The following is a 17,566-nucleotide window of genomic DNA, read 5'->3' on the forward strand; positions in this document are numbered from 1 at the left end:
GTCTCAGAAAATGAAGTTGGACTTGGTTGTTTCTGCTTTGGACGTTATGTTTATGTTTATTCACAGACGCTTTTGCAAGTGTGCTCGGTCAGAGAGTGGATGCATTTTAAATTTTAATTTAACTGGCTAGCTACTAGTACAACTAGTGGAGCGGTGGGAAGTTTATTTATTCTAAAATATCAGCAGCGTCTTTGCTTTTCTTTACTGAAACCCTGCCGTTACTCAGAGTGACTGTTGTTAGTTTTCATTGGGACTGTGACACGACTGAATCCTGAAACACACGCCGCCATCGGACCGGATTGAATCGTATTTTAGCTTCATATTTGCTGATATCTTGTATAATCTCAGGCGTATGTCAGTGCAACAGCCACCAGAAGTTCTCCAAACCCACACACAGAAAAGAGCTTTGTGTGTCTAATAGTGTGTGTTTGTGTTTGTTTGTGTGTGTGTGTGTGTGTGTGTGTGTGTGTTTTTGAGTTAGTAGGTGTTTGTGTTTGTGCTGTCACACCATAACTAAATATCTGTCTCTTGATTTGAATCAAGTCTAGTTCAGTTTTTATTTTTTTTTCACAATGACGACGACCTGAAAAATCACGAGACAACACACACAAATCGACGTGTACACTTCACCTACTCGATCACCACCACAACACACACACACACACACACACACACACACCAACAAACACACACAGACTGTAACGTACACAGACACACACTCACATAGGTTTTTCATGGGGACTGGCTGGAGCTGTGAAAACTAAACAAAGCTAATCGCATTACTCTCCTCTAAATGAGATCCAGACGGGTCCCAAGAAGTCTCTCTCTCTCTCTCTCTCTCTGTCCCCTTGTTCCTCTCTCTCTCTCTCTCTCTCACCCCCTCCTCCCTCCATATCTTCCTCTCTCCCTTTCCTCCTCCTTTCCTCAGATTTCTCTTTGCTCCCTCTGATCTCTCTCTTTCTTTCCTTCTTTCCTCCACTGTGTTTATAGCTCAGTTATATCTTTGATTCCAGTCAGGCTGCGTCGGCCTGTGTTCTTAATTATCTGGTCATAGGGGGAGCATCATTTAATCCACTATGAACAGAATGGACTGGAGCCCTCGGGGCAGGGAAGAACCCCAGAGGAACTGGAGACCACCGTGGAGGCATTTAAAAACCCAAACAGAACCAGCTACAGTTATATTAAAGCAGTATAGTCATGAAAAGATTAGTTTTCTATCTATAAACAGTGCCCAACATGTGAAATGAAATAATGCACATGTGATAACATGCAGAAGATTTGGGTTTGTGTCGTGGGTTTTGTGAGGGAAGATGTCACAAGAAACTCTTTAAAGGGGAGGAATAAAATACTCCGATTATTTTATGACAGAGAGAAAACACTGAGCCCATCCTCCTCTCCTCCCTTTTCTCTCTGTCTCTCTCTCTCACACACACACACACACACACACACACACACACACACACACACACACACACTGGCTATCTCCAGCATGCAGCATCTAGAACATCTGAAAAATAAGCCATAACAATTTCACTAATGCCAAGTTGGGTGGAAGCAAACGCATGAATAAGCAGACAAACACAAACTCACAGAGGACACATGACAGCACACAGAGAAGTGGACACGTACATGTACCAGCTCGCATGCAAGCACACACCCCCCCACACACACACACACACACACTCACACACACACACACACACACTCACACACACACACTCCCGCTCGCAGTGTGATGGTAAATGTATTAATAATTGATCCATCATTTTTGGTTTGCTGTTCAATGGGCTCTGCTTCTTGTCCACATTTAAAAGTAGAAATCATTGTTCCCATTTCCACATTAAAATTCCACCTCCCAGAGACAGGCTTTCATGTGGCCGGCTGGTGGCTTGGCTCATGTCTGAATGTGCCCATCCGCACAAACGCAAATCCACACACAAACACCCACTGATGTCTCTGACTCCTCTCATCAACACTCGCACAGGCCTGCACACACGCGTGCACGCTCGTTACACGCGCTAATACGTGCGCGCGCAGTAATCCCATTGTCCCACGCTAGAATAAGTCTTAATGGTCGCAGCAGCCTGCACACGCGTGCGGGGCTTCTTCCAAACTGGTTCCAGGTTCCACCCCAGACACACACACACACACTCACACACTCAAACACACTGAGGGAAACCTCATACGCCTGACTCACAACTATCATCCTCCACTGCACCCTGAGAAAGTCTGCAAGATGATAATCTGTCCTGCTGGGAGTCTTCTTCTTCTTCTTCTCCTTAAACTTGTCTGTAAAATGACGAGCGAGAGTTTCTCACTTCCAGAGTTCTTAAAAACAGATCTGCAGCTTTCTAATGTTTGTAAATTTCACTTTATTAACTGGTTATTTGACATTTTAATGCTTTATGGAGCAGGATTTAAACCATAAATAATATCGACTTTTGGGACTAAAACTTTCTAACTAAGTCTCTCTATTAACATTCATGAGCCGTACAGTATATAAACAGTTTATAAATGGTTTATAATGAATGACAACATAATAATAATAATATTAAATGTCTGTATAGTAGAAGTTATAATTGCTGACAGATACTGTACATTAATAAACACTTAAAAACGTCCTTATAGCTGCAAACAACTACATTATAGTAAATTATAAAGCATTTATTACATGTTTATTAAAGTTTTGTCTTTTTAGTTCACTCTGTCATTTATTAAAGAGCCCTCCACGGGACCTACCATTCACCTGCTGGAATAAATCACCTGTTTAATCACATTTATTTATTTTATTGAAGTCCTGACTCGATGAATTATGTTAGAACATGTAGAAGAACCTCTTGTTGATAACTCTGTGACTTTCTTCAGTTTGTGTTTATTTTAAAGACGATCAGTCGAGTCGTAAACATGACAACAGGGGATCTATCAGCTGCGTCTTAGTTGTGAGGTGAATGGAGCACAAACAAAATATAGTGCATTTAAACTGTAACAATAGCAAGTAGGTCACAGTTGAACCAAGAGGGTGATCAGTGAACTATGATCTCCCGCCTGGTTCTTCTTTAAAGTTCGATCCACTGATTTCACACATGAAGTTCAGTCGACTTCTGACCCATAGAGTTTAAAGTCGTGGGTATCTCGTTTATTATAACGCCTACTGTCCCACCAGCTCTGTGGAAGTGAACCCTTTAAAAAACCTCTATGATTATCTGACAGCTCCTGTGGCACCATGTTCTCAGATCTCAACAACGAACTTAAAAGGAAATAACAACAAAAACTCTCGGAAGATAACAAACCCAAATGAGCCTGAACTGGCCACTGGGAGCACTGGGAGAATAAAACAACCGAGGGCGTCAACAGTCACTCGCTGTGCACCGAAGTATCTCTACCAGAGCTTCATGGACAGAACAGAAGTCCAGTCAGAGCGTTCAAAGATTTTATATATGGATATTTATTCCTGTAGTTTTAATTATGGAGGTGCAGTTGTCTAACTCCTGAAACTGAAGACACTTGAGCTGCTTCAAACAAATCCACACGAGTTACTGGATGTGTTTTTGAAGCAGCTTTTGTATATAGCAATAAAACTAAACAATATGTTACTGGCATAAACAGTAAAACATCTCAACACAACAGTAACTATATACACGGGTCTGTTGTGAATATGTGGAGACCGGCCTGAGCTGACGTTACCTGCCGGATACCCAAGCTCTAACAAACTACAATATCCTGTAAAAGACCAGAAGAAGAGGAAAAACACCAGCAGCCAAACCCTGGAAATAACTTCTTTATAAAGCTTTGATAAGTCTTTTATGAACAATTAATGCCTTCAGGAGACGAGACCGGTAACAGCACGGCGCCCGAACTCAAACTACCAACCTCTGACGCTCGGTCAGTAGACGACATGTTCTCCAGCAGTGACCCTTTGTGGCCTGTTAGACGTGGCACTGCAACAATGCTCTCTCTCTCTCTCTCTCTCTCTCTCTCTCTCTCACTGACCACTGTTAACTGTTCACTGACTAAAGCCGTAAAGTACAGGTCTGCTCCCATCCATTCTATAAAAGCCTTCAGACCCTTATAATTGAAATAAACAATATCTCCCAGTTAATTACTGGGCTAAGCTAATTAAAGAAAGGCCATGGTCCTCGGCGGGCACTTTAAATACACCGCTGGGACACAAGAATGCAGGACACAATTCAAACAGGGAGAAAATAGCTGGGACTCTGTGTAATTTTGGTTGTGGACCGCAGGGGAAAAAATGTATAATTTAAGCCAGAAATTATTCATTTAACATAAACGCTTGTTTTAAAAAACAAAAAGTATTCATTTGAGAGAAGCGGGGGGGCGTGTGTGTGTGTGTGTGTGTGTGAGAGAGAGAGAGAGAGAGAGAGAGTGTGTGTTCAGTCTGTGATACTGCACAAAGTGGCTGTGAATCTGCAGATACACCCTGGCACGGGTTAAACAGAGTTTACAAGTGCGCGCGTGCCTGCGAGTGAAGAGCGCCCGAGCCGGTTCTCAGAGAGTTTTGTTTGTGTCGAGTTGTGATGTCCCGTTTAGTTTTGCCTTTGAAGCCCCTGGTGTGGTGTTTTTTTCGAGAGGAGTGCATTGATGTGGACTGTGGGGGGGGGCAGTGTGGCTCGCTGTTTTCCATACACACTGATGAGACAGACAGAGAGAGACCTCCCCTGATACTTGGCAAAAACATTTGAGGCTAAAAAGTGCTACTAATGGCATTCATCTGCAAACCGTGGCAAACACTCGCCATACAATTTACTGGGCTATTTTAGGCCGTCACTGTAGGATAATGTGCATCTGCGTGTTGTTTATTTTTCTAACTCGCTTTAACAGGCTGTCAATTGCAGCTCTGAATTTTACAACCAAAAAAAAAAAAAAAAGGCATAACTGCAACATAATGAGGTCACAAGTATGAGTTAATACGAGGGTTATGTTCGTACTGGAAGCAGAAAGAAACCAGTAACAGCTCATTTGCATTACATCTGAGTTTATCAGATTGAAAGCCGCCAGGCAGCTGAACAACACGGAGGGGTTTCCCTAGCAAACATGAACGTGGTAAATGGCTGATTGCAAGATATTCTTTGTATTATTCTGCTTTAAATAGTGTGGCAGTCTTATATTCTTCAGAGTCTCACGTGTTGAGTGATTGGGGATGTGGTGCTGATGATATTCGTGTTGGTCGTATTCAAGATGCATCACTGCAGCTAAGTCCAGTGGTAGATGAGCTAGCTAGTTAGCCAGATTGTCTAAACCTGCTTTATTTGGAGGTAAAACAGGAGATAATTTGCCAACTGCGTGGGAGAGCTGTTTCCATGCACAGGTGGGAACAAGCTAGGTCAGCGTGTGACGTCTGATGGGTGAATTTCTCCTCAGGTTTCATTTGAAATAAGTCGAGCTAACCTGACGGTTTATTTTAAACCGGTCTGATTGTCGGGACACTCGTGTTTCTTCTCCCTTTTAAAGCTGCTTCAGTAACAACACATCAAACGACGACGTGATGATGTGAAAGGGGATCGCTTATAGTGACGCACCTACAGAGAATTATCACCAGATCCTGCAGCTCCACTCAGCTTTACAGAGCGTCATAGTGAGACTGTTTATCTAACTTTACTGTTCACTGTCCACCACCTCAGTCAGAGAGCAGCTGGAGAACGCAGTGGAGCATTTAGCAGCTAAAGAGCCAGAGATTTCCTTCAGCGGCTGGTGGAGACCAAACACAGAGCTAAAAGAAGGAGAGGGAACACTGGACTGAGAGTCATCAGGCGACACAGACACTACAGATATTAAACTGTTTACCTACGAGTTCACCATTTCAACTTAGATACGTCGAGTTGTTAACACCTTGTGTTCACTGCCTCTGAATGGAGCTGGAGTGGCATTTGTGAAGTTAAACTGACTGACTTGAGACCAAGAAACCCTTCACAGACAGACGATCCACACACAGAAATAACACGACTACAACAGACCTACAATAAAAAACATTTACTAGAGTCATAAAACATCTGATAAAGTTTTTAAATCTCTAAAACGACATGAAGGACTCAGTTCACTCCATTTAAAAGGTGCAAAAATATCTGAAACCAGCTCTTACAAGATCAGTGGGGACTGAGGGGATAAATAAGATTAAGTAGTTAGAGGATCGAGTTGTGAAGTTATAAGATTTAATGATAAAAGAGAAAGAACGTGCGACGGATTGAAGCGCTGCAGCTGCTGGATGTGAGTCGGGACTATTGAAGGAAAACAGATCGTGGAGGTCGAGAGTACACGGCCTGCTTCAGGTGGGCTGGAGGCCTGATAAGAGCTGCCGGCCTTGAGGCAGTAAAGGGATTACCTGTGGCGGTGTGTTCATGTGACTGAGAGGACACACACACACACACACACACACACACACACACACACACACACAGATGGGGATCTCTGTTGTTCCCTTTTACATGGATGTGAGGCAACGTCCCCACATGGAATATTCTGCACGCTCGAGAGGAGACGGCAGTAAATGACACTGTCCTGCTGCAGATGACTTCCATCTGTGCAACAATAAATTACAGTTTTTCTTTTCCTCTGCTTCATAAACATTCTCACACATACTGTAGCCTCACACACACACACACACACTCACACACACACACAATGTATTTTTGTCTTGCGGAGACATTCCTGTCCAGCTCTTTGTTGTGTCTCTAATGAGTTTTACAGGCTGTGTCTGTGTCTTAGTTGTGTTTTTGAAACATTCTTGTGCTTATTACCACTGTGTCGGTGCAGTGTCGGCTCTAAATAGACAACCTCACATCCAGTTTTGTTCCCAGGCCGCTGATTAGAGGGAGAGCCTCCTTCTCGTCTTGACCCCTGAGCTGCAGCGTGTCTCGCTCTGAGTCAGTCCTGCCACAGTTTACACAGTGAGAGACACTCGGTGGTTGGAAAATCATGACTATTAATAATGGCCCCTGATGAAAGTGTCGTCATGCTAAAGAAAAGGAGCAGCTTGACCTCAGACGTTTAGCTTTTTTTAGATGACGGTATAGTAACAGGGTTTAAAGACTAGACCCTCTGTTTCGAGCTGTAGGACGATGTCTCATTGTTTTTATTGAGTGCACATTTTTCTGTGCTGTCACACTGTTGTGTCCACTACTGTGACGTGGACTTTAGCCGCAGTGACTGTCTCTGCTACCACCGCTGCTCCAGCGAGCTGTCTGCTTCTTGTTCTGTTTTCTATCTTTCTAATTTCAATTTATCAAACGATCGCCGCCACCGAAAACACGTCATTTGAGGATCGAGGCTTTCATCTGTGCCCATGAGGTGAGTTCAAACTAAATGTTACAGCATTTAATTCATGACAAAGCTATTAAGCAAACGAGTGTCCAAGGACAGATTTGAAGGAAAAGTTAGACACTATTTTAATGAGAGCTAAATGAGACCATTGCTGGAGCCAGAAGCAGGCTAGCTTAGCTTAGCATAAAGACTGGAAACTGGTGGGTAAACACGTAGCCTGGATCTGTCAGAAGCGAACTAAACCCGCCTTCTACCTCCTCTAAAGTTCACTAATTAACACGTTAGCAACACAAGAACGAATAATAGTTTTTCTACAGATTAAACAAACCAGATCCAACTTTAGTTATTGAGCTTTAGGTGTGTTGGTAGGTAAGTTTTGTCACCTGTGGACAGGAGAGAGAGGAGAGAGTGGCATCGAGCTTCTCACCTACATCTAACTCTTTTCTTATTAACTCTTCCTTTAAGGATGCAGCTTCATTAGCACAGAGTAACGTGCAGCTTTAGAGATGATGAGCCTGTAGCTCACTATGATTAAAGGACACATCTCCCATTGTGCATGTGTACTCTCAGCGCTTTGCATTAGGTCTCCGTCCCTGCCCGACACTTTAAATCCTGATTCGCAGATAAATTTCATCCCTGTAGTTTTGAACTGACATCATGTTTTATCAGTTGGTGGCGAGCGTGCGTTCATATGTTTGTTTACTTATGATTGAATTACAGGAAGGCTTTGGCTTGAAAACCTGAAAGATTAATTTAAAATCTCTTTCAGATGCGGCAGCCGTGGTGCGACGGCGCTCGTGGCGTCTCCGACTGACCGTGGGCTTGTGCGGCCGAGCTGTGGGAGTAGCCGAGGGCCAGCAGCGCCGTCTCCACCAGCTGAGAGAAGAGGATATCCTTCCTGACCAGGACGAACTCCGCGTGCTCCTCTCTTCCCTCACATCCGTCCGTCTGAATCCCTCCGTCCGACTGCTCCACCACACAGAAGACGGGAATCATCAGACCTGTCGAGGAGACGGAGAAAACAACAGGAAGATTCTTTTAATATCTGGCTTTTATTGTCCGTGATCACAACACAGTTTATCCCTCACAGACAGCAGACATGTGGATTGTATTTATTGCGGGTTTGGTCTGTAATCACTTCAACCTTTCTGTTTTACACTGTTGAATATTGCAACACCTGAAATTCTCAACATGCTACAATCAACCAAGGATGTAAAACAAACGATATGCATTCCTGAGTCGACTGGAACAGTGTTGTTCACTGTCCACTCGACGTTTCCAGGCATTTTACCTAACAGTCTATTAGATAGGCCGCCGTGACAATGGCTCCCCTGACAGATATGCAAAGTCTATACAAATACACAGAACACCTACACTGAGAGCAGCTGCTACTTTCATTAATGGCTTTTCAACAACCAACAAAACTGTGACTGTTGAGTTTAAAAACTAAAGCAACGCTAAATATTAATGTTCATGAAGTTGATACAGAGGAAAAATAAATGTCTTTAATCTACATGATAGTGTGAGTCCTTCCTTCAGTATGCAAATTCAGTCCAGGTGAAAACCAAACCACTTTAACAGTGTGGGTGAAACCAACTTGCAGCAAACACACACACACACACACACACACACACTCTGTATCAAGGATTAACAGAAACCTAATTCAAGTAAATCCGGGGAAGATTTGAACCTTTGTGTTTGGACACGTGGCTCTGCCCCGGTGCCTCGTCAGGCTGCAGCTTCTCATGTGGTCGTCTAACCTGAACGCCGCCGCCGCCGCCGCCTTCACAACAGCTCACAGGAGCATGTTGTGTCTGAATGTGACTGAATCCATCACAGGAATGATTCACGTCACGCTCATTTATCTGATCGGCCGCCACTTCCGCTAATGTTCGGTTCTGTTCAGGCAGCTACAGCCAGTGAAGGGAAACAGCTGACAGTTGGTAGGAGACAACTCTACATCCTGTCCCTGTCTCTAGTGACGGACAAATGTTCATCCCCGATTGACAGTTGTCTCACTGTACATTCGATCACCAGGGTTAATTATATAAGTCGATAGATCAGGTTCTGCTGGAGGGTAACTAGTTCCTATGACGTGTCTGATGTTCTTCTGTCGGATATTGATTTTAAAAAAGAAACCTGTTCACGCAGTCCCTCCTGGAGGACATTCATGGCGTTGAGTTCCTCCGTTCACATGAGAAGTGACAGACATAGTCGCGACAGGAAAGAAAAAATAGATCTTGAGGGAGAAGTTCAGACTCTGACCTCAGCCGACCGCGTTGTGAAGTGGGTGTGAATGTCAGATTGTTGATTTTGGACGGTTACAGTTCTACGCTTTACATCTCTGCTTCCTTACTTCCTTGTGTCACCTTGACGTGTTTTTATTGCTTATTTATTAGGATCCCTGTCAGCTCTGTGTTGCCAATGTTGACAGGCACTTGTTCCCTCTCGGTATCTGTTTACACTGAGTGTCCAGGTCCAACATTTCCATCCCTTTGGCTCCCGACACTAATATCAATCCTTCCTCCAATATCAGCCTTTTTCCTAAAAGGCTTTTGGTTTTGGGCCACGTGTCAACTGGCAATTAATTAAAGCTCTCTGAAGAAATGATGGACTGTGAGCATTAGGCAGCGTCCCAGCACTAATAATACAGGGCACGGCAATGTGTTTTACCGCATGGATACCTCACAACACTACACACACACACACACACACACACACACACACACACGTACATATGCCTCCTTTTCCTCAACACACACACACATGCTGCTCCATACAAACACCCCTCCCTCCTCCCTCTCCACACACACACACACACACTCACACAGATCCATCCCACCCGTTGTTTTAATCAGTCAATTCCTATATTTCTATTTCCTCCTCATTAATCACTCTGCTCCCAGTCCTCCAGGCTCTCATGGAGTGAATTACACACTGGAGCACCGTGCCAATTCAAGTAAGTGAATTTCCCCCAACAGGGAAATATAACTGTCAACACAGAGCAGCTCCCTCCGACCAGCACTCCTCTCTCTCTCCCTCTCCCCGGCTCTATCTCGCTCTATCCTCTGTCTCCACCTCAGTCTGTCTTCTCTTATATCCAGTGTCCTGTGATTTGCCCGCCGACTGTGTGATCTGGTTTGGATGATGTGATGTTGCCTCAAACCTCTAATCCCTCTAATATGTATTGGGATGAGTGAACGGGGATATTAAAATAAGCTATGTGTGTGTGTGTGTGTGTGTGTGAGTGACTGAGTGTGTGAGAGAGTGTGTGTGTGTGTGTGTGTGTGTGTGTATAGAGTGTAAGTGAGTGTGTGTTTTGGCAGCATTTCTTGGGTGTGAGTGTCACAGCGTAGACATTTGTGACTGTGGACATATGGCGTGTGTGTGAGTATGTAAATCTGTGCATGTGTGTGTGTGTGTGTGTGTGTGTGTGTGTGTGTGTGTGTGTGTGGGGGCGCCCTCCTCGTGGCAGCGGTGTGGTTTGGAGGAGACACGTCGAGTTTCCTGTCTTCAAAGACAACCCGTCATTATTACAGGCCAACCACCCGTTCAGCACAGGAAACCCCTTCCTCCGTCCTCCTTCCTCCCTCGGCCCCTCCCTCCGTCCCTCGTCACTTTTCTCTCACAAGTGTTTTTCTTTTTCCTCTTTTTCTTCTTTTTTTTTTACATTTGAACACTCATTCATTCTCTCACATTGACACATTGATTCCTCCTCTCTTCTCGTTGATTTGTAAGCCTCTTTAAAACCAGACACAAGTCCATCTTTACAAACTCAATCTGTGCAGCCCACAGACATGTTTTTTTATTCTTCCAGAAAACACCCTGAAATATTAAAGCTCCTCCAGTGTAAAGGTCTGTGTCCATGTGTAGTGTGATTATAGATCAGCTCTAGCTTCTATATTAATACTGTGAAAGTATCAAAGCCTCAGTCCACAGAGAAATGCACACAGCCTGTATTCAGAAACTGAGCCTTAAAACCAGCCGTCAGGACTTCTGGAACTTTGTGATGTCACAACAAAGCAGTCACCAAGCCCCGCCCACCTGGACCCACCATCCAAACCTTTGCAGGATTTGGTTTCTCTGAGTGTTTTTTATCTGAAATCTGCTATATTTTTATTGGATCAGTCAGAAAATAGTCAGCCAATCAGAAGAGAGGCTCAGAGCCTCCTCTCTTCTGATTGGCTCACCGACCTGTTGTTACTAGAGCTCCAGAGAGAAGCCTGAGAGAGGAGATGTAAAACTACACTGAGATGGTTTTTATATCTTCTAATGGATCAACACTTCAAAATAAAACACAGAAGAAGAAGAAAATATGGAGCTTTAAAATATGAATTTTAAGAAAAATTTGTATCAAATCCTCCACAGAGTATCTAGAATATTTCTGTTTGATGTGATTCTTGTGTTTGAATTTTTCATTGAATGTAAAAATGTAAAAATCAGAACTCTGTTTATGATGAGAAATCAAAGGAAAACAGAAGCAGAAATCAAGAGTTTAAGACATTTCTGCAAACACATGGCAACACAAACACCCAGAGGGATAAATGCACACACACATGCACACATGCACATAAACAAGAAACTTTCACAATGAATGCAGGGATCGATAACCCAGAGTGAGTTGTATAAATCTTGTTTATATGGAGCAATCTCCTTTATTTGGTAAGCCTATATTATACAGTTCCCCCCTGACTTATAGATTAACAGTGTAGAAACAGCTCGGGGGGGTTCTGCCTGCAGCGCTGCCACGCTACGACACAGCGAGCGCACCGAGCCAAACCCCAATCACAGCCAGGATGTGGCTCGTTACAAACGCTGCCTCTGCGTTCAGTACGTAAGAGCTCGATAAACCTCCGACACCCTGGGAGGAACGGCAAGAGCGTGTAGATGTGTTGTCATCCAAAAGAAATCCAACACTCCTGTAATCTGTGCACTTTGAAAAATAATTATTACCTTGTTGATTTCTTAAGTGGAAGGCTTTTTTTTTTAAATTATTTTTTAGCCATCAGCCATATTTTAAAAGGAAGTATCATTAACTTTTCATCAATCAAGTTTTTATCCAAATTTTGCCAAATTTTCAGAAAATTTGACAAAACCAAATGCAAGTGAATGTGCGTCTGTATCGGCTGCTGTCATGTGAATGTTGGGAGTTCAGTGCATCATCGAGAGAAACAGTTGTTGCTGTGAGGAAGGCTGAAGTCTCCTCATCAGATCCGATGTGTTTTGTTCCTTCAGTGGACGTTTAAGTCGCCTGCTTCACGTTCACTGAGTCTGTTTCTGCTGCATTTGGTGCGTTTTTTTATCGCTACATCGACTTTAGTTCAGGGTTTTTGCACTGAATAAAAATGTGCACAAAAACAGAGGATGGACACATAAGGACAAGGAATGATCCAGTCCACGTATGAACACCTCTGATCGCGTTGCTTACCTCCCAGGGGTCTCGGCGGCGCTCCGTTGTGGCGTATGCGCGGCCCTGTTGGGCTCCCGTTGAGCTCCAACCGGCCCTTCTTCCCCGGCGGCGGGAGGCTGAGGCTGAGGTCCGGGCTGCCTCCCCTCCGCTCAGGACTATCCTGGGTGATGGGACTCTCCCCTCCTCGCTCCATCCTCCTCCAGACCCCCAGAGGAGCTCCAGCCAGAGAGAACGAGTCTGGAGAAATTGAGACAGGGACACAAGCCGTCAGTGTTTGTGGGATTCAAAATAAACTGTCGGCTGCTGTAAATGCTCACCAGCACCAAACGTGTATTCATCCGTGGCTGAAAATAGTCCCAAAAATAAGCAATGTTTACTCCTGCTTCACTAACATTTGCCAGAAACTACAGTGCCCAGTTGTTTAAGGACATAATTAACCCTTTTAAATAAAATGCAACTTTATATTTTAAAGGTTTATGTCTTCAGTAACCAACAGGCTCGTATCTGAGCGCTGCAGACGGCGAGGGGAAGTCGGAAAGTGTTGAGCGCACAGGAGAATGTGTTTGGTCTTTTCCATGGAGTTTGTTGACAATAAGAAAAATATAAAATAGCAGCAGCTTTATCCTTTAAGTGGAAGAGAGAGAAACAAGTGGTGAGGCTTCAGTAGAGAGGGAAAAAAGATGAAGAGACAGACGTTCATTGGTGTCTGGAGCGACTGTAAACTCGGCAGCAACAACGTAGGAGCCGTGTGTGTGTGTGTGTGTGTGTGTGTGTGTGTGTGTGTATAATATGTGTGAATACATATAGATGGGCACAACCCCCAACATGTACACACACAGAGTGTGAGCCTCGTGGGTGAGTCGTCGTCCCCTGATAAGGAAGCATCAGCCAAAAGTCTAATACAGGGTAATGCCATTAGAAACGCTGCCAGGAGCGACAGGGGACGCACGCCAAAGTATCAAAGAGCAGCCAGCTCGCTCAGGCCAAATGGACTGCTTTTATTTACATACGAGCCCCTGGACAATATCTGCCAGCATGTGTGACCCTCGCTACACACAGAGAGAGAGAGATTAGAAACACTGTCCGTGGAAAAACAGAGAGCGGAGAGAGCGAGCACGGGAGGTTTTACTATTAGAGGATGGAAATCAAGTTAGTGACCAGATCTGTGGAAAAACAGCGAGGGTCTCTGAGCCGAGTGTCAGCGGCCAACAAGGCAGCAGAACAAATGAGGGAGAATCCGTGGTTATTGTTTGAGTGTGGCATATTCCACAGCGCTTGATGAGAAACTTCAGCCCCCCCTCGTCCCACCACCCCTCCCTCACTTTTTAATATTTCTGCAGCTTTTACTGCTGCAGCTGTCGTAACCCACACAATGTCTTGTGTGGTGATGTCTCTCCATCTTCCTCCTCCTCTTTCTTTTTCTCTTTCCTTCTCGCCTCTCCTCTACCTTGTGCTCTCGTTCTTACACAACAACAACAACAACAACAACAACAACAACAGCCCACACAACACCATCCACCACAAACACAACTCAATCTGAGAAGTATTAAGAGATCAGGCAAAATTTCAAAATGAATAATAAATTAAAAACATTAGCTTTGGTGTGATTAAAATGTGCGGGAGGCGAAGGCCCAGAAAAATGCAAGTGGCAGAGTTTAATAAAAGTGGCTTCAAAAAGAAAAAAGAAAAGAAAAAGAAAACAAGTTGAAAGAGTTACACTGAGGGGAAAGCAATGGGTTTAAATGTGAGTACAGTGGAAGCTATAATTCACAGTGTGAGGCTCGCTGAGGAAAAGGGAGGCTCTGCAAATAAATCTAACCGCTAACAATGTTGTAGCTACAATAAAGAACAACTGAATATAATAGAACATTGAGAGAAATTCACTGGCTGTTGTCGGCTGCAATTTACAGCCGGTGCACTGCTCCTCAGAAGAGTTTCTGTACGTGGACGTGAACGTCTGACACTGTTCAATTTTTCACGTCTTGTTAAAAAATTATCCTCCAAAGAATCTCGTCTTTATCACCGACAAGTCCTGTCCCGTTGTGTCGCCCCCCCCTTGATCCCTATCTGACCTGCCCTCGCCGACATCTCACCATCTGACCTGGAACACACACACTCACACACACACACTATAACAGATACTCACACGTTCCCAGCGTCATCTAATCTCCCAACACATCCTGCTTCAATTACGTTTCATTTGGTTTTTCTAACCCAAGAGACGAAGAATGTTATCGTGCCGTGCATTTTTTATTTTTTATTTTTTATTTTTTCACCTAGTGCCATCCCACAGATAAGACGTCCCACATCAGCAACAGCAAATATTACCACATCCGATCGTTACCAGGTCATGTGCGGTCAGATGAATTGTTTTTTTTATTGTAATGACTGAATGAAGAAGGAGTGTGTTTCCACTGTTAGAAAGTCAGTAACACTTTACTTTAAGTTCCCCTATTCAGCATGTGTGAGCTTTATATAAACACGTAGGCAGTTGTGAGTAGATCTAAGTGTTTGGCTCCTGTGGACGCCCAGAGGTCGAGGCTACACATCATGAAATCACAAAGACTTAATATTAGTTTTCAGTTGTAATAATTGACAAATACTGCACCTCAAAAAACCCTTGATTTAAATACTTTCTGGCCCTGAACAGGCAACATGAGGCGGTTCATTCACACACATAAAAGTCTAAAAACACAAACACAGCGGTGTTAGAAAGAGCTGAAACACACCAAGATTAATGGCAAACAGCACGTTCTCGCTGTCAAGTCGTCACATTCAGACACAAAGGCTCAAATTAAGCCAAAAAAATGTCAAAAGGTGCAAGTGCATTTATCATCTATACACTTATACCCTGGTTGTTCACAAGTGTAAAGGCTTCTGGAATAAAAACAAACTTCCGTCTCTTTGTTTGACGTGCAGACGATGTAAAACTCGTTCTTATTTTTGCTTACAACTACATTATAGTGTATTAAATAGAGTTTATTAAATGCTTCTGATGCCAAATTACTTATTGGGGACTTCAAGTTAAGTGCTGCAGTAAAGTTTTAAGGTGTGTTTGCAGGTGATACAGAAGTAGTAGCATCAGAAACGTTTGACTTGAATAAAGGTTTGCGGTTCTGTCTCTGCATCAGGGTTTAGTTAACGTGCACGTGAGGAGTGACATGTTGACATGCTGTAGTACTCTGGTGCCAGTTCAGTTTGATGGCAGGTGAAGTTGATTTGAGAATTTCTGCTTCAGACTACGTTTCATCAATTTGTCAATCGTCAGAAATTTGACCAGAGACTCTTTTGATTGATCGATTAATTGAGGATTTTCTGCTTTTCTGTGTCTGATGTGACGGTGACCTGAACATCTTTGTGTTGTTAGACTGTTGGTCGGACCAAACGAGACGTTTGAAACTGTGACGGGAATTTTTGTACACAAATAATCAATTAATCAAGAAATTAATTGGCAATTTATCCAATAATAATAATAATCATTAGCTGAATTTTCTGCGTAACGAGCACTTTTACTTTGGATACTTTAAGTACATTTATTCTGATGACTTTTCTGTGAAGTAGGATTTTACTTATGTCATGGAGTGAAGTCAGTATTTATTTATATATCTCCACATCACTACAGAAGTTACCTCAGGACACTTTTCAAATAGAGCAGGTCTAGAACGTAATCTCTATCATTTTAGTCTGTTTTTAAACTGTGATATTGATGCTTTTGCTGAAATAAAGGAAAACCTGCTGCTTTAAGGATCAGAAACTTTACATTTGTATTATTTCTAACAACTGGCATCTTATTTTAACCGTAAATGACTGTGCAGGACAGATGTTTGGATAATATAAAGACTGTAAATGTGCAGGACAGTCACTGGAGTTAAATATGAGGGAGTGATTGATTAGTTAGTGATTTCTCTTTGTGTCTTTGTGTTTTTTCATTGTAAAGCGCTGCAGATATTTGAGATGTTGTCACTGACTGTGTGTGTGTGTGTGTGTGTGTGTGTGTGGGGATATCACACGTTCACAAACACATCCCTGGTCACAGACTGATAAATGCTAATCTGCTTTATGCAATTATTACAGGTGTGTTGGGCAATAACCTTTTGTTGTGAGGACGGTCCTTAAACAAATTGATAACTGTATAATAATATACACAGGCACATCCGTGTTAATGGCTCTGGCCACTAAACTCGTAGCTTTGGCAACACGGATATCAGTCTTCAAACGACCAGATCATTATCGGCCACATCCTAAAATCATCTGCGCCGCATTGTTGGATAAGGTGTGCGTTAGTTGAAGCAGTTAATAAAGACGTGATAAGAGGAGCTGTTGCATATCTGCTATGGAGACGGGTATCAAAATATAATGTCTTTTTGATAAGGAGACACATTTCCCAATTTATTGCTTCTCTGGCCAACTGTCACAGCTCTCAGAGAAACTCCACAATTAATTATTAAAGGTTTTCTTTTAAAAACCTGATCATGTTTTAAAACCCTGCGGATTGACTGATCAGTGCAGGTGAAAACAAACAGATATATTCTTAATAAAGACGTAATGACACAGTCTCAGCTTCTGCTTTGACAACGTCAGATACAAAAGAAGGTAGAAACGCACTCCGCTGTGTTTATCCCGCATAATGTTTGATTCTGGGACGACCTCGTGTTTTGATGATAAGCCACTATCAAATTCCACATTATTACAACGTTCTAGACATAACAAATACACACTGGGGGCCAAAGACAAGATTGCAGAGCAAAAAAATGCAGACACGCCCAAAGAAATAGGAGAGTAAGGACACAACAACAAACACACACCTATAAACAATATGTCCAGCTCAAAGACGTAAACACACACAAACAGAGGCTAACGTGTAATTCAAAGCCAGTCTAA

At 43.2% G+C, this 17,566-nt stretch overlaps 1 protein-coding gene across 2 annotated transcripts in view; it reads right to left on the reverse strand.

The window, feature by feature from the left end:
* satb2 (SATB homeobox 2) overlaps window positions 1-17,566 on the reverse strand; it is a 46,837-nt gene that overhangs the window by 24,466 nt on the left and 4,805 nt on the right. For both annotated transcript variants that reach the window (XM_022740830.1, XM_022740829.1), the window contains exons 2-3: window positions 12,704-12,922; window positions 8,091-8,276 (exon numbers count right to left, since the gene is read on the reverse strand). In XM_022740830.1, coding sequence (XP_022596551.1) covers window positions 8,091-8,276; window positions 12,704-12,878 — 361 coding nt within the window. In that variant the 5' untranslated portion in view covers window positions 12,879-12,922. The remainder of the gene's footprint in view (window positions 1-8,090; window positions 8,277-12,703; window positions 12,923-17,566) is intronic.

Source organism: Seriola dumerili, unplaced genomic scaffold (genome assembly GCF_002260705.1).
Source record: "Seriola dumerili isolate Sdu_G_001 unplaced genomic scaffold, Sdu_1.0 BDQW01000052.1, whole genome shotgun sequence".
Taxonomy (NCBI): Eukaryota; Metazoa; Chordata; class Actinopteri; order Carangiformes; family Carangidae; genus Seriola; species Seriola dumerili.